Genomic DNA, 20,919 nt, shown 5'->3' on the forward strand with positions numbered 1-20,919 from the left:
GCATTTTCTTTTGTAAACTATGGGGGTTATTTAAGAAAGGCAAATCTATTTGGAATTGCAGTCGCTGTAAATCTGAGGGGAAGATCTGAAATGAGGGGAAGCTCTGTTGATTTTATCATCCAATCATGTGCAAGCTAAAATTCTGTTTTTTAATTTTCCTTGCATGTCCTCCTCAGATCTACAGCGACTGCACTTGTAGTGCAAAGTGGATTTGCCTTCAGTAAATAACTCCCTATATCTCATCAACCACCATGTACCTGAGATAAACAAAGGCAGATATGTTTTTAATTTCATCATGTGTGACAATCATGCCTGCCTCCATAGATAAAATGAAGAAGTGAGTATAGCAATGAAAAAGTGTTTACAGGGGAACCCCAAAAAAAAACAAAAAAAAAAAAAGGAGAATGAATGAAACCACATCATCTGAAGCTTGGGGAGCTGCAATATTGTAATTGCTTGTCTTTGAATTTAAATTTACTTTAATCACTGCAGCCCCAGAAGAATTTTCCCCTCTTAATGACCAGGCCATTTTTTTGTGATAGAGCACTGCGTTACTTTAACTGACAATTGCGGATGTGTGGCGCTGTACTAGCGCTGTGGAAAAAATCTATTTAAATCTTGAATCGAGATAAGAGGTCAAATCGATTCAAAATTTAAGCAAATCGTTTTTTTTAGTTTTTTTTTTTCACCAGCGTGCCGGTCCTGAGGTGCTGCGGGCCAGAGTTTTTAGCTTAAGCCGTGGGCCTCGCCTAAAAACTCCTGCCCGCAGCTTCTCAGGACCGGTGCAGTGTCCATAAAAAAATAAATAAAATTGAATCGAATCATGAATTGAGTTTTTTTTTGGAAAATCGCAGAATTTTTATTTATTTTTTATAAAAAATTGCCCAGCTCTACGCTGTACCCAAATAAAATTGGATGTCACTTCCTCAAACTCAACTTGTCCAAAACCGAGCTCATAAGATTTCATTCTCCAAATGCCTCTTCCCCCGACTTCTCTGTCAAGAGCAATGGCACAACTATCCACCCATCCCCATATGTCAGAGTGCTAGGTGTTATCCTGGACTCTAATCTCGAATTTCAGCCTCACATCCAATCCCTTTCCAAAGCTTGCCACCTAAACATCTCCAAACAACATCCCTTCCTAACCAATAAAACCACAAAGCTCCAGATTCACTACCTGGTTATCTCTCGCCTCGACTACTGCAACTCCCACATTAGCTTACCCTTAAATAGACTATCCCTCCTTCAGTCCATCATGAATGCATCTGCCAGACTCATCCACCTTACAAACCACTCAGTGTCTGCTACCACTCTGCCAATCCCTCCATTGGCTGCCACTCACCCAACAAAATTAAATTCAACATACTAACAAGAAGTTACAAAGCCATCCACAACTCTGCCCCAAGGTACATCACTAGCCTAGTTAAAAAAATACAAACCTAAATCGCCCTCTTCGTCCCTCCCAAGACCTCCTGCTCTCTAGCTCCCTTATAACCTCCTCCCATATACGCCTCCAGAATTTCTTCCGAACCCCTCCCATCCTCTGGAATACCCTACCCCAATCTGTCAGACTATCTCCAAATCTTATCTACTTTTAGGTGATCCCTGAATACTTTTCTCTTCAGAAGCCTATCCTGCCTCCATGTACAGTAACAACTGTTCTTTTATTTTGTTCATCAGCTCATCCCCCCACAGTTATTACCCTTTCGTATCACTTGAGCCTCCCTCCTAGATTGTAAACTCTAAAGAGCAGGGCCCTCTGATTCTTCCTGTATTGTATTATAATTGTATGTCTGTCCGAATGTTGTAGAGCGCTGCGTAAACTGTTGGCGCTATATAAATCCTGTATAATATTATTATTAATAATAATGATGGTCTTGTTTCTCACAAATAGAGCTTTCTTTTGGTGTTATTTGATCACTTCTGCAGTTTTAATTTTTTGCGCTGTAAACAAAAGACCGACAATTTTGAAAAAAGCTATTTTTTTACTTTCTGCTATAATACATATTCAAAAAAAATAATTAAATAAAACAAAGTTCTTCATCAATTTAGGCAAATATGTATTCTGCCTACATGTTTTTGTTAAAAAAAAATCCCAATAAGCGTATATTGATTGTAAACGCTGTGACTTTTGCACAAACCAAACTACAGGATAGATTTATGGACTTTTATTTATTTTTTATTGTTTTTACTAGTAATGGTGACGATCAGCAATTTTTAGCGGGACTGCAACATTGCGGAGGACAAATTTAACCCTAAGTGACACATTTTGGGGACCAGTGACATCAATACAGTGATCAGTGCTAACAAAAAAAATATGACACTGACAGGGAAGGGGTTAACATCAGGGGCGATCAAAGGGTTAAATGTGTTCAGGATTTTGCTTTCTTACTGTGTGGGGGAAGTACTGACAGGAAGAACACAGAGCGTGGTTCCAGATTAATAGCAACAGATGATATCCATGTTCTCCCATGTCAGAATGGTGATCTGTCTTGTTTACAGATCCCCATTTTGCCTCTCTGTGGAGCGATTGCGGGTGGCTATCTTACATCGGGGTCCTCCAGACATACGCATCGTCTCCTCCACCGTGCAGTGGGCATGCGTGCCCACACTATCTATTGCATATACAGGTACGTTGTGTCAAGTACTAGAGCCACCCTGCAGCAATATATATGCGGTGGGCAGTCCTTAACCACTTAAGGACCGCCGCATGCCAATGTACGTCATCAGAATGGCATGTACAGGCACAAGCACGTACATGTACGTGCTTGTATTCCAGCGGGTGGGGGGTCCGATTGGACCCCCTCCCGCTGGATGCGGCGGTCCGTTTAGCTTCAGGAGCGATCCGGGATGAGGGGATGGCCATTGGTTTCTGGCCATCCCCTCTCGATCGCTCCTGGCGAATGAGAAGCTTCCCCCGCTGTGTATAGTAAACACAGGCAGGGAGGAAGTGATGTCATTCTCCTTTTGTCTTTTTGACCGGACTGCGAGGAGAAGAGAGAAAGTAAGTGTGCACCAACACTACACTGACATGTAGGCACACAACCCCCCCCCCCCCCCCCCAGTCACAGTGTCACTGATTGCAGTGATCATTTATTTTCTGATCACTGCATTCAGTGTCAGTTGTAAAAGTAAAAACTGTCAGGGCAGTTAGTGTTAGGTCCAGGGTAGCCCCCTACCACCCCCCAATAAAGGTTTAACCCCCTGATTGCCCCTAGTTAGCCCTTTCACCCCCTTTTGCCAGTGTCACTAAGCGATAATTTTTCTGATCGCTGTATTAGTGTCACTAGTGCCGCTAGGTAGCTAGTTATTTTTTTAGGTTCACCGCCAGGTTTTTATAGCGCTAGGTACCCCCATATACTACCCAATAATGGTTTTAACTCCTCGATTGCCCCTAGTTAACCCTTTCACCAACGATCCCCGTATAAGTGCCACTGGTGACGCTGGTTAGCCAGTTAGTTATTTAGGTTCCCCGTCAGGTTTTTATATAGCGCCAGGGACCCCCATATACTACCTAATAAAGATTTTAACCCCCTGATTGCCCCTAGTTAACCCTTTCACCAGTGATCACCATATAAGTGTTACGGGTGACTCTAGTTAGTTAGTTTGCATTTTATAGCATCAGGGCACCCACCATTTCTTACCCAATAAAGGTTTAACCCCCCTGATCACCCGGCGGGTGATATCAATTAGGTTTTAGGGTCAGGGTCTGCGTCGCCCCAGGCAGCGCTAGGTTAGTGCCAGTACCGCTAACACCCACGCGCAAAGCATACACCTCCCGTAGTGGTATAGAATCTTAACAGATCAATATCTGATCTGATCAGATCTATACTAGCGTCCCCAGCAGTTTAGGGTTCCAAAAAAACGCATTGTTAGCGGGATCAGCCCAGATACCTGCTGGCACTTGTGTTTTGCCCCTCCGCCCAGCCTACCCAAGTGCAGTATCGATCGATCACTGTCACTTACAAAACACTAAACACATAACTGCAGCGATCGCAGAGTCAGGCCTGGTCCCTGCGATCGCTAACAGTTTTTTTGTAGCGTTTTAGATTTAAATCCTGAAGGCGGTGCTTTTTTTTGGGGTCCTGTACGTGGCTAGACTCCCAAAAAAGTCCCCCACATGTGGTATCCCCGTACTTGGGAGAAGCAGAAGAATTTATTTTGGGGTGTAATTTCACTTATGCTCATAGCATGTGTGAGCAATATATCATTTAGTGACAACTTTGTGCAAAAAAAAATTGTAATATTCCTGCAACTTGTGGCAAAATATAAAATATTTCATGGACTCAACATGCCTCTCAGTAAATAGCTTGGGGTGTCTACTTTCCAAAATGGGGTCATTTGGAGGGGTTTTGTGCTATTTTGCCATTTTATGGCCTTCGAAACTGTGATAGGTAGTGAGGAGTGAAATCAAAAATTTGCACCCTTAGAAATCCTGAAGGCAGTGATTGGTTTTCGGGGTGCCGTACGCGGCTAGACTCCCAAAAAGTCCCACATATGTGGTATCTCCGTACTCAGGAGAAGCAGCAAATTATATTTTGGGGTGCAATTCCACATATAACTATGGCATATGTGAGCAATATTTCATTTAGTGACAACTTTTTGTAAACTTTTTTTTTTTTTTGTGTCATTATTCAATCACTTGGGACAAAAAATAAATATTCAATGGGCTCAACATGCCCCTCAGCAATTTCCTTGGGGTGTCTACTTTCCAAAATGGGGTCATTTGGGGGGGGGGGTTGTACTGCCCTGCCATTTTAGCACCTCAAGAAATGAGATAGGCAGTCAAATTAAAAGCTGTGTAAATTCCAGAAAATGTACTCTAGTTTGTAGTTTAACTTTTGCGCAAACCAATAAATATACGCTTATTGACATTTTTTTTACTAAAGACTTGTGGCTGAATAAATTTTGCCCTAAATGCATGACTAAAATTGAGTTTATTCGATTTTTCTTATAACAAAAAGTAGAAAATATATTTTTTTCTCGAAATTTTCGGTCTTTTTCCATTTATATCGCAAAAAGTAAAAATCACAGAGGCAATCAAATACCATCAAAAGAAAGCTCTATTTGTGGGAAGAAAAGGACGCAAATTTCGTTTGGATACAACATTGCATGACCGCGCAATTACCAGTTAAAGCAGTGCAGTGCGAAATTGTAAAAAGGCTGAAGTGGTTAAGGACCGCCTCATGACGATATAGGTCGGCAGAATGGCAGGGCTGGGCACAAGCACATACAGGTATGTTGCCCTTTAAGTGCCCAGCAGTGAGTCACACGCGCGCCGCCGGCACACTCGCAACCCGGTCCTGAGCTCCATGACCGTGTCTCGCGATCGGGTCACAGAGCTGAAGAACGAGGAGAGGCAAGTGTAAACAAACCTCTCCTCGTGCTTCCTAGTGAGGCTGTCACTGATCGTCTGTTCCCCGTTATAGGGAAAGACGATAAGTGACATCACACACCAAGCCACGCCCCCTACAGTAAAAAAAAAAAAAAAACACACACACACACACACACACACACACACACACTTAACCCCTACACTGACCCCTAGTGGTTAACCCCTCCACTGCCAGTGACATTTTTACAGTACTCAGTGCATTTTTAATCGCACTGATCGCTGTATTAATGCCAATGGTCCCAAAAATGTCCGACGTGTCCGCCATAATGTCGCAGTCACAATAAAAAAAAAAAAATCGCTGATCGCCACCATTACTAGTAAAAAAAAAATATTAATAAAAATGCCATAAAACTATCCGCTATTTTGTAGACGTATAACTTTTGCACAAACCAATCAATAAACACTTATTCTTCTACATATTTTTGGTAAAAAAAAAAAATCGCAATAAGTATCAGCCTAAATGATATATTTTTGGGGGATATTATAGCAAAAAGTAAAAAAAAAAAAAAAAAAAAAAAAAAAAAAAGCATTTTTTTCAAAATTGTGGCTCTAATTTTGTTTATAGTGCAAAAAAGAAAAACCGCAGAGGTGATCAAATACCACCAAAAGAAAGCTCTATTTGTGGGAAAAAAAGGACGCCAATTTTGTTTGGGAGCCACGTTGCACGACTGTGCAATTGTTAAAGCAACGCAGTGCCAAATCGCAAAAAGGGGCTTGGTCCTTTAGCTGTGAAATGGTCCAGGGCTTAAAGCGGTTGTAAACCCGCTGATGTGTTTTTTTTTTCCTACCTGCAAAGGAAAAGGCATAATGAGCTAGTATGCACCGCATACTAGCTCATTATGAAATACTTACCTTAGAACGAGGCCCCGACATCTGTCCCGATCCACGCCGAGGGAGCTGACATATCGTCACTCCTGCGCATGAGATTTCTTTCCGGCAGCGTCCGGCGTCTGCCGGGCTTCCAGCCGGGAATCCCCTGTGCGGATGCGCCGCTGCAGTCAGCGGCGTATTGCGAGGGGAATATCTCCTAAACCAGGGGTCCTCAAACTACGGCCCTCCAGTCGTTCAGGAACTACAATTCCCATCATGCCTAGTCATGTCTGTGAATGTCAGAGTTTTATAATGCCTCATGGGATGTGTAGTTCTGCAACAGCTGGAGAGCCGTAGTTTGAAGATCCCTGTCCTAAACCATACAGGTTTAGGAGATATTTTATTTACCTACAGGTAAGCCTTATTATAGGCTTTCCTGTAGGTAGAAGTCCCCAAAATTACTTTACAACCACTTTAAGTGGTTAAGTGGTTAAAGTATAACTTAAGGCAATTTTTTTTTTTTTGTTTTTGATAGAGTAGACAGGGATTAGAATGCTTCTCAGCTTTTATTGTGGTCTGTGTCCCCTTCAAGGAGCTTCACCCTCTCTATTTGTCTTGTTTACCATTATCACTGAAAGTGAAAGTAAAAGAAAATCTACATTTTTTGGTCATCCCCAGAACAGTAATAGAGAGGAAATCTTCCAATATGGACACTAGTTCTGGTCACCTGGGGGTCACCCTCAGGGATTTCCTCTCACTTCCCGTTTGGCTATTAGACAGGAAGTGAAGGAAAATCTCTGCAAAGGGACACAAATTGCGAAAAAAAAAAAAAATCTGATAGGGGTTATAACCCTTCCCTTTTAAATAAAAAAATAAAAGTTTTACCTATGGGGTAGAGATACCATCAAATATTAAAAGCACTTTAGCTGCATACTTTTGCAGATCAGTACCTCAAAGTATTGAAAAAAAAACACGACAGCCAGACATCTATTATATGAAAATCCTATAACATTTTCATAACCATAACAACTGTAGCGCCCTGCTCCTGATGAGCAGACACTATTTTTTTTTTCCATTTAATTATCTGAAGCTGTAGTTTGGCCCAGATGAATTTCTCTAAAAGTTCTGGTTTCTGTACCAGTCCAGTTGGGTTGCACGGATTCCCACCTGACTGTAGGTGTCACTGTCACCGTCAGTGGGTGTGGAACAGCAGCAAGCTGGATGCATTGAATTCAGCCTCTTACTCGGAAATGGTTCAGTGGGTGTGGCTTCCCTGCTGTGCATTCTGGGAGAGGGTAATTAAGGTACCGACGCCATTTTCTTGGGTTCATTTGTTTTCCGGGGTCCGTGATCCCAACCCCAGGGCCCTCCTGGCCTGGGGTCTGTGTCGCACGGTCTTGCGCCTCGGGGCTGGCTGGCCCGAGGCTTCGCAGCTGAGAGTGTAGGCCCAGGAATGTCTTGGGGCCTGCTGATCCAGGGGTGGTCCTGTGCTGTCTCGCCTGTGGGGAGAAGCCAAGGGAAGCTGGAGGATCCAGGGGAGGACTTTTCCAGTGGAGGACCGAGCGCAAGACTGGTGTCTCTGGAGGAGCCTGGAAACTCAGTTTGAGGACGCATCCCGGATCAATATCCTTACAGTATCGGCGGGTCGGCTGAACTGTACGGTAGTTCCTTCCTAAAAACTCTCAAGAATCTCTAAGTTCGGTTAACAAGTCTGTGGCAGAGACTTTGTTGCGCATTTACTTTCAAGAACCACTACGTTTAATTAACAAGTCTGTGGTAGAGACTTTGGCATATCATCAGCTGCTTGGTCAAGTGAGAGGGGCCTGTCCGGTGCTGGATCCAGTCTGTGGAGCCGTTTGTCCTCTGGATCTAACTGATACCTCTAACCCGAAATTACTAGGTGTCTGAACTCCCCTTATCCTCTAACCCTCCATTGAAGGACTGTGTCTTGTGTCTTTCTTTGGTGTTACTCCTAAATAAATCTTCAAAAAAGGACCACGTGTCTGATCTATCTTCATTTGGGCTACTTTCCACGGGACCCCCCTAAGATGAAGAGGCGAGCAGAAGAGGTAACGGTAAGCCTGAATAAAACCAGCAGATCCTTCAGGGGTTAGTACTACACAGCATATATAAAAAATGCTTTCAGTTGTATATATAGCAGACCGAAAAGGTAAAATATGAGAACTTCATTGTTATTACACATTAAGGCCCCTAGCCAGTATAAGTAAAATTCACACTCATTGGCACATTTTTTAAGCAGTTTATTATGTTTGGAAATTTACATACTGTATAAAGGATAAACCAGATGTACAAAATGTGCAACTAATGCATTTTATTATTCATCATCTTATTTCAACAGACAATTTACCCTGGGATAGAACTCTATAGATTTGTTTATCCATAGTAGTAAAAGATAAACACTTCACATCAGAACTAGCAGCAATAAAGTTAATTTTTTCAAAGAGAAAAGTCTGCTGTTGTATCTCCCCGACATCAGGTTTAAACATGCCGTTTGAGTAGCTGTCCACACTTGGTTTGTACCTCAAGATAACCTCCTTTTACCCATCTAGCGATCATGAGCAGGCACGGGAATTTGGAGAGGATAGCCACATTTTTTTTAGCAGGCTAAAAAACAAATCCATGATTCTATACATTTTTTGAATTCCCATTTGAAACCCAAATATTTTAGCCAGAATGTTCAAAAGATACCCTTAAAACATTACTGGACTATCTATGGGCTCCTAAAATAATACTGGTGTGGGTGGCAACTTAGATGTAAATAAAATGGCATATTTGAGTGGTACAAGGGAGTTGTTGCCCAGAGGAAAGGGGTTTATGTTAAAATTTCAGCCTAGATAAGAAAATTAAGGCTGAAATTTGCAGACTGGTATTGGTAAGGGACAGATTTTAGAAATCTACCCAATTAATTGAAAACAATAAAGTCACACTATGGCTTCAGTTTTTCTATAGAAGATTAAAAGGTCAACACTTGAATGGTTAGCATGCAGTCAAACACAGAGCAACAGAGTAGCACCATTCTTTCTCAGTAGATAAGCCACCATGCAAAGATTTTCTGCACTTGATAAGTCGGTGTCAATAGTGAGACGTAGTCATTTCTTTTTTCTTTTTAATCTGAGGTATTTGAGTTGGGGCTCAGATTTGTCAAATAGACGTAAGGTCTTTTTTATTTTTTTTATTTGTAGACTAGATTCCTGGCCACTGTCACCACTCCTGATAAGGGGCACGTGGAGTACAAGGATTGGAATGTTTGCTGAAGAATAATCATAAGTGAATTTCCAGCATTCTGGAAACACTCTTTGATTATTATTGCAGGTCATTCATTCATAAGTAACAAGTACACTGCTCATGAATTTTGTGACCAGCCTTAGCATTTCCAATTTACAATTCACTCAAGGTGGTGCATGCTTGTTATAGCAGTAGTAGATCTTTTACAATTGTAGAAAAAAAAAAAAAAAAAAAGAAAGCCTGTATTCATTTATTGAGGATGATTATCAACCTCAACTAGTCCAACTACACTAAGAACACATATATGAATCGTATTCTTTTTTAAAAGAAACTAGGGAACAATATGCTCTCAATTTTATGAAAGTATATAGTTATGAAATGAAAAAACTGTTACAGCAAACAAAAGAACTAGAACATAAAACAGTTAATGCTTCTTGGCAAAGTTCTATTACAGTTCATACCTAATATAGTCTGGACTAATTAGAATATTCACAAAATGTATAAAAAGGCCTAAAAGGCCTGTATAGCCCAAATGTTTATTTTATTTTTGTATAGTTCACGGTAGGATAAACAACAGTTGGTTTAATTTGTCTTTCCTTTGGGAAGATTTCCCATTTACTTCCTGTACTGGAGCCTTATTTCAGATTTTTTTTTTTGGACCATTGAAAGTATGCATATACCATACCTGGCCATTCCTGTGAATTAAGAGAACGACTAAGTTGCTGCTACTATAGTGATCCTCGCCATCTTCTGGGTCCAGTGACAAGCGGCCTTCCTACTACATAGAAAACACATGGGGCTGCCTGCTTGGCATAGCTGCCATTTATCGCACTTTTCTCTATTAACCACTTAAGGACCAAGCCTCTTTCTGAGATTTGGGGTTTACAAATTAAAAAAGTTTTTTAATTTTTTTGCTAGAAAATCACTTAGAACCCCCAAACATTATATATATATATTTTCTAACATGCGAGAGACTAAAATGGCGGTCGTTGCAATACTTTGTCACACCATATGTGTGCAGTGGTCTTACAAGTGCACTTTTTTTGGGGGGAAAAAAAAAAGCACCTTTTTGAATTAAAAAATAAGACAACTGTAAAGTTAGTACATTTTTTTTTTATATTGTGAAAGATAATGTTACGCCGAGTAAATTGATACCCAACATGTCACTCTTCAAAATTGCGCCCGCTCGTGGAATGGTGACAAACTTTTACCCTTAAAAATTCTCATAGGTGATTTTTTTTTTTTAAATCTACAGGTTGCAAGTTTCGAGTTACAGAAGAGTTCTAGGGCTAGAATTGCTCTCGCTCTATCGATCACAGCGATACCTCACATGTGTGGTTTTAATACAGTTTTCATATGCAGCCGCTGCTGAAGTATGCATTCGCTTCTGCGTGCGAGCTCGGCAGGACGGGGAGCGCTTACATTTTTTTTTTTCTTATTTGTTTTATAATTTTTACACTGTTCTTTTAAAAAAAAATGTGTCACTTTTATTCCTATTACAAGGAATGTAAACATCCTTTGTAATAGAAAAAAAGCATGACAGGACCTCTTAAATATGAGATCTGGGGTCAAAAGGACCTCAGATTTACACTAAAATGCAATAATAAAATAAAAAAATGAAAATAAGAGCTATGGGCGGAAGTGACGTTTTGAGACGGGTGGGGGCCATCTTCCCCTTACTCATCTCCATACCACACACAGACAGAGGACCCGATCACCTCCAATGCCAATAAAAGTAATCTCACAACGAATCTGCCGCAGAGAGCACTTATCTGAAAGCAAACCGCCCGCTGAAGAAGAGGATACTGGGGTTATGGTAGCTAGTGACGGCGGGCAGTCCGTAAGTGGCCAAGGCATTTTCTGATTGGTCAAGGTGGAGATCATGACCTCACCATCCAACCTCTCCACCTTGTCCAATAAATCAGAAACCATTTACATGCTTTGAGAAAACGCAAATCGCTCTCTGAATGACACCTGCGCCGAGCAAGCGATCCCCTGTGGTTACAATGCAGCATGACAGCTGCTCAGCATAAGACCCAGAAGACCACGAAGATCACTGTAGAAGCAGCAGCTAAGAAGATTCTCCGCTTCCACAGAAATGAGCCAGGTAGGAAATACGCATATTTAATAACTCCAAGCTGAACCAATATAACGATGCAAAAAAAAAAAAGAAGTAATTTAGCTTTACCACGGAGTGAAAGGGAAACCTCTCCTTTTAGATAGTTGTCACAAGTGTCCCTATAAAATTTACCCAGATCTCTTGATCTGGTTACAGCTTAAACATTTTGTATTTGGTCACTAGAACAACCAAAAAGTGTAACTCTACCCAGTGGAGACTGGAATAAAAACATGACAATGTTTCCAACCCATCTCTACTGCATGCAAAACAACTTCTGGCTTACATACAATTTAAGGGGCCATTCACATTAGCTGGTGGGACAACACTGCCCAGTGCAGTCCTAGTGCAAGAAGAAGGCAATTTGACTTTTCATGTTATCAGTGCATAGCAAAAAAAAAAAAAGGGAGGACATGTTGCACTTTTGCACAGCAAAGCGCATTCTGACACACTGGAACCCATTATAGCACACTGCTGTGCATAACAAGAACACTGTATTCTCTAATGATGTAGGAGTCAGCGGCAGAAACCAAGAACCTGCCAAATATTCTCCTGTTAGTTTATTTCTTAGGAGTCTTCAGGTTAAATCAATTGGCAGTGTGGGTGGCAGGAGTGGTTGGCAAAAACTAATTTTGGAAGGAAAACATTAAATTTTAGGGATAGTGGCTGTAAGCTGCCCATGCCCTTGCAGATAAGACAGTCCCCTAGTATCTATTCCCAGCTCAGGAAGCATGTTCCACAGCAGGTTTGGTCATTCATTGATAGGATCAAATCTGAGCACTATGGACAGACCATACACTTCTATAACCACATCTAACTTCCCTATCCTTTGAATACTGCAGCAAATTGGTGCCAGTACTGAAATGAGCTATAAGTATAGAAATACAAGCTTCCTTTTTCCAGTCACATTTGCACTTTAACTATACAGCAAGTGTGTCTCCATATTCAGTGTAGAAGGCATTATTGGATGCTCTATAACAGTGATCCTCAACCAGGGTTCCATGGAACCATAGGGTTCCTCCAGAGGTTGCTAGGGGTTCCTTCAGCATTGGGAAATTTCTGCATCTCAGTTCCCACTCACACCATTGATCTTTTTAGCTATCTGTAAGGAGGTAATTCTTCCCAATGACCACAAGTGTAAGGACCATTCATCCCACTGACCATCACACTAATGTATCATGAGTTGTAGATTTCTAATTTTTAGCAGGGGTTTCCCGAGACCAAAGAACTATTTCAAGGATTCTTCTGTGTTGAAAAGGTTGAGAAAGGCTGCTCTATAAGTTGAAAATACAGATTCATTCAGAAAGATGACTAATACTGTGAAATTTTGACACCCACCAGTACAAAATTTGAGTGCATTTACAGAATTACATGCCATGCACATAAGCATGAGATATGTTCACCAGCAAGAAAGTCACTAAAAACTGTAAAACCCAGAGCAGCAGAAAATAAGTCCATCATTTGTGATCTTAAATATCAACTTCATGAGACTCAGTAGGACACTGGAATAAAAAAAAAAGAAATTCTCAGTCTGTTTTGATTCATTGCTGTGATGCCTGTGCATTGCGTAGCTCTTCCATCACTGAGAGTAGCAGCCTACAAACATGTTCACTATGACGCTGAAGAGCAACTATTTCTTCACCTTGTTTTTCAATCACTTCTTCTAAATCTGATTGGTACCTATAAAATATATATAAAGTTGTCATGTTAGGACATTGTACATATTTAATTTATTTACACATCGTATTTTCATGTATATGTCCTATACTGACAGACAGCCAGGGATCAGTAATTGGCCGAATGATCATACACATTATAATCAATAGCAGAATAATACAAAACATTATGAAAGCTGCACAAATGTGGACTCTTCACAGCAATGTCTCTGTAGCTCAATCAGGGTAACATAGCATAGCATAGTGTAGTTTCTGCAAGACTCTATAGCAGCAAAGCCGAGAACCACTATTTCAATAAAACAAGAGAACACAGTTACTTGCGCTTATCCTTATAAACATCCTCCCTCTCAGTGACGTCCAGGGTAGCTCCGATAACACATAACACTGCTGAAGGGATCTCAGGCTGGAGGGAGCGCACCTGGAACTGCAGAAATTTGGTAGCTAGTCTTCCCTAGAGTAGATGCATTTTCCAGAGAAGCTGGGAGCTATAGGGCTTTAGCCTTGATGCCCACCTACTGGTTCTGAGAGTGGAGGGGCATTTACCTGTCTGCAGATCACTTGTCAAGCTACCTCTGATGTATGTTAGCCTCTCTGATCTGCTGTGGGAGGGAAGCTGAGGAACCAATCTTCCTGGGTGTGTCCAGGAAGCGGTGGGAAAGGGAGTTAAAGGGGGCTGCACCTGCAACGGAGTTAGGTGAGTGAATGGGCCCTACGCTACAATACTTTTAATTTCCTTTCACTTCCTGTGCCAGAGACCGAACAAACTAAAAAGGAATCTCCCAAAGTGCAGGCTAATCTACCCTTAAACCCCATACACACTATCAGATTTTCTGCTGATTTTTGTCTTCAGATTTACCAAAACCATGGAGTGCAAGGGCCTGTCTGATTGCATACAAATTGAAACTCCTAAGGTTTGACCTCATATTATATGGTTTTGGTAAATCTGAAGGAACAAAATCAGCAGAAAATCTGATAGTGTGTGTGGGGCTTTAGACAGTTGTCATCAGAACAGATGCCCCCATACCTCCTGCACTGGTAAGCATACTGGGACACTTGTTAAAAGGGAACCTAACAAGATCAACATACAGAAGATGCCTTTTTTTTCCATGAAAGGTGAAAATTCTTAGACCCTTTTCACACTGCAATGTTTTTCAGGTGCTTTTGGGCTAAAAATAGCACCTGTAAAGCGCCTGAAAACGGCACCCCCTGCAGTCATCTCCTCTGGCTTTCACACTGAGGCGATGCGCTGGCAGGACGTTAAAAAAACTCCTGCAAGCAGCATCTTTGAAGTGGTGGAGCTGTGTATACACCGCTCCTGCCCATTGAACTGAATGGGCACCGCTGCCGAACCACCAGCAAAGCACTACTGCAGCAGCACTTTTAATTTTAACCCTTTTTTGGCTGCTAGCAGGGGTTAAAAGCTCCCCGCTAGTTGCCAAAAACCCCTGAAAAAATGGCGGTAAAGCGCTGCTAAAAATAGCCACGCTTTACCGCCAATGCCCCAGTATGAAAAGGCTCTTAGAATTATCTTTGCTTTGTTCCGATAACTGGTGCAAGTATACGTGTATCAGGTGTCAAGACACCAAGCAAGCACCCGCTTAACCAGGTCAGTGGATCACCAAATAGTATGAAGGAATAAAAAGGACATTGTTTGGGCTTGTATTTTCATGCAAGCCTTCCATATTATGATCCTGATAGGTTAGTTTTAAAGAAAGCTGAATCACAAGATTCTTCAAGAGGAGGATACGGTATTTCATTTCATCTTATCTTATTCTTCACAATCCCTTTATGTGACAAATGAATATTGCAGAGAACCACATTCTTTAAAAGGCAATGACTTGTAACCACATTCCCCAGCTGCTGCAACCATGCTTTCTTTAGCAGTGGATACGCTTTCCTGTGAAACGGATAGGTGGTTGGGGGTCTACCTAGATCAGATCTCTCAGTGCTCCCCTGTCTACTGTATACCAAGCTCATCACTTCATATCTGCAGCCAGTGGCATGATTCAAAGCGTGGATTTGCCCTGGTTTATTCTGAAAAATATACTTCCTTGCATATAGAACATAGCACTATACCCTTTTGTTTTTCTAACATCCTGAAATAAGATTCTTCCCTTGGCGTTGATATATTACTTAATGTATATATTATGTCATGCTATGTACGGTTCGGGTCTGCAAGACCAATTAGAATAAATTAATGATCCCTAGAATGGGGTGTAGGTAGTAAATTGTGACACTAATGGCCACAAGATATTTATGTTGAGCTTTAATTTTAAACTGCAACATTTGAGAACCTATTTTTCACACGCAAACAATGTATCCAACCAACAGCATTACACCTTTTCTATGGAAAATTGCTTTCTGCAGAAATCCATCAGAGCAACAGTTAAAAAAAAAATATATGGTTGGTCAGAGAAAGGCATCTAAAAAATGAGAGAATCGTTGGGTTTTAATTTCAGGAGGAATTGTGCACATGAAACTGTGTATAACCATAGATAGGAGAAGGAGAGAATTTATCAACTTTATTTTAAAGATAACAAATAGTTTCAGGTCCAGCCAAAACTAAAAATAGTACAAAAGAACATTACTCTGAAATGTCATGTCTAAAAGCAAATCTACCTTTAACCACTTAAGGACCGAGCCTCTTTTTGAGATGTGTTGACAAGTTAAAAAACAGTTTTTTTTGCTAGAAAATTACTTAGAAACCCAAACATTATACATTTTTTTTCTAACATCCTAGAGAATAAAATGGAGGTTGTTGCAATACTTTGTCACACCGTATTTGCGCAGCGATCTTACAAGCACACTTTTTTTGGAAAAAATACACTTTTTTAATAAAAAAAAATAAGACAACAGTAAAGTTAACCAATTTTTTTTATATTGTGAAAGATAATGTTACACCAAGTAAATTGATACCCAACATGTCACACTTCAAAATTTCACCCGCTCGTGGCATGGCGACAAACTTTTACCCTTAAAAATCTGCATAGGAGACGTTTAAAAAATTCTATAGTTTGCATGTTTTAAGTTGGAGGAGGTCTAGGGCTAGAATTATTGCTCTCACTCTATCAATCACGACGATACCTCACATGTGTGGTTTGAAAACCATTTTCATATGTGGCCGCTACTCACATATGCATTCGCTTCTGCACGTGAGCTCCACATCTGTGATATCTGGGGTCAAAAATAGTTCAGATCTCATATTTACACTTAATTGCAATTTTAAAAAAATAAAATAAATTGTCATAACATAATTTTTCTTTAAAATGGCCCTTTAAGAGCTGTGGGCAGAAGTTACATTTTGACATTGCTTTTGCCCTGCATCGTTAAGGAGACGGATGGGGGCCATCTTCCCCTCACTCGTCTCCATGCCCAGCCAGGGTGAAGATCTAATTGCTGCCGACGGACCCGGTAAGCGGCGAAGGGCACCGGAGCACGGCGGGAGGGGGGCCCCTCTCCCGCTAAAAGTGATCTCGCAGCGAATCCACCAAAGAGACCACTCTTATCATAAACCGGACCGCCAGCCGAACACTAGGATACCAGGGTTATGGCAGCTAGCTGCTGCCATAACAACGATATCCCCCGTAAAAGTTAGGACGTATATCGGCGTGCGGCAGTCCGGAAGTGGTTGAATCAAATACATTTTTTTATTTTTATAATTATACATACAAACCAATATATAAAAAACAAAACAAAAAACAAACAAACCACAAAACCAATCAAACCTTGCACTTCTCGTGTTAAAGTAACTTAATGTATAATAAAGCATAATCCTCTATGCAGCTTCAAATTATCTTTTACGTATTAATTTCTTCTCTTCTCATCTACTCCTCACCCGTCTACCTCAGCGCTTTACTCCCATCTGTTTCCACTACCTTTACTCCTCTCTACTAGATGAACCATCATAAAATTCATTACTAGAGATTCTATCCACAATGACCATATTTTACCAAACCTTTGGGGTGTACCTCTATGCTTATATGTTAATTTTTCTCCTTTAAGTATATAGTAATGTTTCTTAACTAGAGGCGGCCGATATATAATGCCGATTTTTTGGGCCCGAAATGTTAGGCCGATTTTTCCTTTTCTTTTTTTTTTTGGAGTGGTGTGTACCGCCCCTCCACCACTCCTGCCCATTGAAATAAATGGGCACCACTGCCGAAGCGCATGCAATGCGATTTGGCAGCGGAACTTCACGGACATATTTAACCTCTTCCTCAGCCGCTAGCTGGGTTATAAGTGCCCCGCTAGCGGCCGAATAGTGCCGCTAAAATGACGATAAAGCGCCGCTAAAACTAGCAGCGTTTTATCGTCAACGTCTGCCCGCTCCAGTGTGAAAGCAGCCTTAAGTAATAAGTGATACAGCAAATTACTTAATTTAAACATTTATTAAACAAAACAAACCTCCAATCAGTTCACGTATATGTATAATTTAGATTAAAAAAAACTAAACGATATATATTATATATTAACTACACAAGAACAGGTAATCAAGACCTTTGGAAAAGAAAAAGGGGTTAACTCTACTGTTTGTTTTTTTAAATCATTAGTGTCTTTTTTTCCAAAAAAATTGCATTTGAAAGACCTTTGCGCAAATGCCGTGTGACATAAAATATTGCAACAACCACCATTTTATTCCCTAGGGTCTCTGCTAAAAATATATATATAATTTTTGGGGGTTCTAAGTGATTTTCTAGCAAAAAATACAGGATTTTTACTTGTAAGCAACAAGTGTCAGAAAAGATTTAGTCTTTAAATCGTTAAACTGAGAACTCCTACACACAGAGCTCAGAACATTCATAAGTGTAAACACTGTATCTCTTTACTCTTTTCTTGGCAGACTGCCCAGGGAGGAAACAAGTTGCTTCACTGAAGACTCAGGCAACTTGCATTGACTTCTATTACAGAATTTATTTGCAAGTCGCGCTGAAGATAGATCGGGCTTTTTATCAGCACAAATCGGCTGATGCCGATTAATTAAAAAACGCCAAATATCGGCCGATATATCGGTCGACCTCTATTCTTAACCCATTGTTTATGGGTTGGAAGATTAGTCGATGACCATTTTTGTAGAATAACTTCATGTGTCAAGTATAGAGATCCTACCACATAGTGTACATCTCTACTGTTAATGTTCGATCAGGTATTATTCCCAATAGTGCAAGTTTGGATGTCCCTGTTATCTCAGTGGAGCATATTAAAATTTAACGTTATGAATATTTTTTTCTCAGCAACTTGAGAGCTTTGGACCTCGTCAAAGCATGTGGAGAAGAGAACCATTAAATAAAGAGCATCGCAGGCATAACAGTGTTATGTTTTTCCCCCCCCCAAGCATAGAGTTTTTGTGGGGTATGAGCCCTATGCATAATAAAAAGCTGAGATAGCCTTTGAGAGAGGGAGAGAGACATCCTGGGAAGTGTTTCCAAGGCTCATGTCCGGTCCACCTCTTCTAGATCTTCTGTCACCTTGGCACCGAGCAAAACTATTTTTATGTTTTTCACTGTTCTCTATAATTTGTAAGTTGGAATAAAGGTCTCCTATTAATCCTTGTTTCGTACAGGCAGCCAAGGTCGCCTTTGTTAGTATTTTAGAGTGTTCATGCTGCAATTGGATTTTTAACTTTGAATTTGTAACGCAAGATGTATTTGAAGATATGGGTAAAAGTTGTTATTTGTTAACTGATAGCGGTCCTTTAACCACTTGCTTACTGGGCACTTACCCTTCCTGCCCAGACCAATTTTCAGCTTTCGGTGCTCTCACACTTTGAATGACAATTACTCAGTCATGCAACACTGTACCCAAATGAATTTTCTTTGTTTCTGTGACAAAATTATGCAAATTATTAATTTTTCTTCATAAAATTTGGCCACAATTTATACTGCTACATATCTTTGGTAAAAATAACCCAAATTAGTGGATATTATTTGGTCTTTGTGAAAGTTAGAGAGTCTACAAGCTGTGGTGCGAATCATACAAAATTGATCACATCTGGATGTACTGGTGGCCTATCTCATTTCTTGCGACCCGAACAAGTCAGGAAAGTACAAATACCCCCCAAATTACCACTTTTTGGAAAGTAGACATTCCAAGGTATTTAGTAAGAGGCATGGTGAGCTTTTTGATGTCATTTTTTTCCCACAATTCTTTGCAAAATTAAGATTTTTTTTTTCCCCACAAAATTGTCATTGTAATAGGTTATTTCTCTCACATGGCATGTGTATACCACAAATGACACCCCAAAAAAATTCTGCTACTCCTCCTGAGTATTACAATACCACATGTGTGGGACTTTTTCACAGCCTGGCCACATAGAGAGGCCCAACATGCAGGGAGCATCATGTGTTCTAGGAGCATAAATTACACATCTAACTTGTTGGCTACCCATTACACTTTTGAAGGCCCTGGAGCACCAGGACAATGACACGTGACACTGATGATAGATGGCACTGATACGTGGCACTGATGACAGATGCCACTTATACGTGGCACTGATGACACGCCGCACAGATGACAGATGGCACTAATATGTGGCACCGATAATGCGTGACACTGATAAGTGGCATTGATGACACGTGACACTGACAACAGATGGCACGTGACACTGACAGGTGGCACTGGGGACAAATGGCACTGGGCGAGGATGGCACTTTACTTTTTTTTTTTTTATTAATATATCAAAGGGAAGTAGAACATCCCCTTCATATAACTGATACAAAAATATTATGCCCACCTTTTTCCAATCTGGAAATTCTGAGAGTCTATTCAATTCATAAAGACAAAAGTTATCCCATATGGGCATATGTTTCCTATACCCACTATGCTGAGTGATATTTCGCACTGCTTCTCATATCCCATGCATCAAGTAGAAAGTAGGGAACCCCATTTTATTATAAAAATGGTGAGCTACTATTATTTTAACTAAAGGATATTTTTTTTTAATTGGGATGCTATTATCATCTGTGTAGGGTCTTCCATGTCAACTACATCCCAGCCATGCAAATGTTGTAGTTTTGATGCAATAAAATAATAAAGTATCAAGATACATTTGATGTCACAATTCCCCCCCCCCCCCCCCCCCTTATCTATAGGCTGTTGTAATATTTCTAATCTAATTCTAAGTTTTCCACCCTGCCACACAAAATCCCTAAAAAGCAAATCAATAGTCCTAAATAATCGTAACATCAACCATATTGCATCTGGGGCATCCACACCATTTTCACCAGATTCCCTCTCCCCACCATAGACCATGAAAATTTACTCCAAGTTTTACTCTGTTGTCTAAATTTATCAATAAGAGGGAGTATGTTCCTATCTATATATTCTATAACATTTGGTGTAATTACCACACCCAAATATTTAAATGATGTAACCAAGGCCAACTGATGAGTCTGGCGTGGACATCCCACATGCACAGGATCCACTAACAGCATTACAGATTGTCCCAATTGATATTGAATCCTCAGAAGGATCCATACATGGCAATTAAGGACTGCAGACAGAGATGGGACCCTGTCCCCCAGAAACACTACAGTATCATCTTATGTTCACCTGTAGATCTACAAAATCCCACAATATTTGTAGAGGAATGAATAGCCTCCACCAGTGGTTCAATGGCCAGAGCAAAATGAAGTGGGTATAAGGGACATCCCTGCCTCGTCCCTCTGGACAATGAAAAG

The 20,919-nt window shown here is 40.6% G+C and overlaps 1 protein-coding gene across 2 annotated transcripts in view; it reads right to left on the bottom strand.

Moving 5' to 3' along the window:
• Nucleotides 1-8,449: 8,449 nt before the first annotated feature.
• TMEM192 (transmembrane protein 192) overlaps nt 8,450-20,919 on the bottom strand; it is a 132,820-nt gene continuing 120,350 nt past the window's right edge. For both annotated transcript variants that reach the window (XM_077477159.1, XM_077477158.1), the window contains one exon: nt 8,450-13,247. In XM_077477159.1, the coding sequence (XP_077333285.1) occupies nt 13,109-13,247 (139 nt within the window). In that variant the 3' untranslated portion in view covers nt 8,450-13,108. The remainder of the gene's footprint in view (nt 13,248-20,919) is intronic.

The sequence above is a fragment of the Lithobates pipiens genome, unplaced genomic scaffold, assembly GCF_037356315.1.
Source record: "Lithobates pipiens isolate NorthernLeopardFrog02 unplaced genomic scaffold, aLitPip1_a1.2 Scaffold_13, whole genome shotgun sequence".
In the NCBI taxonomy this organism is placed as follows: domain Eukaryota; kingdom Metazoa; phylum Chordata; class Amphibia; order Anura; family Ranidae; genus Lithobates; species Lithobates pipiens.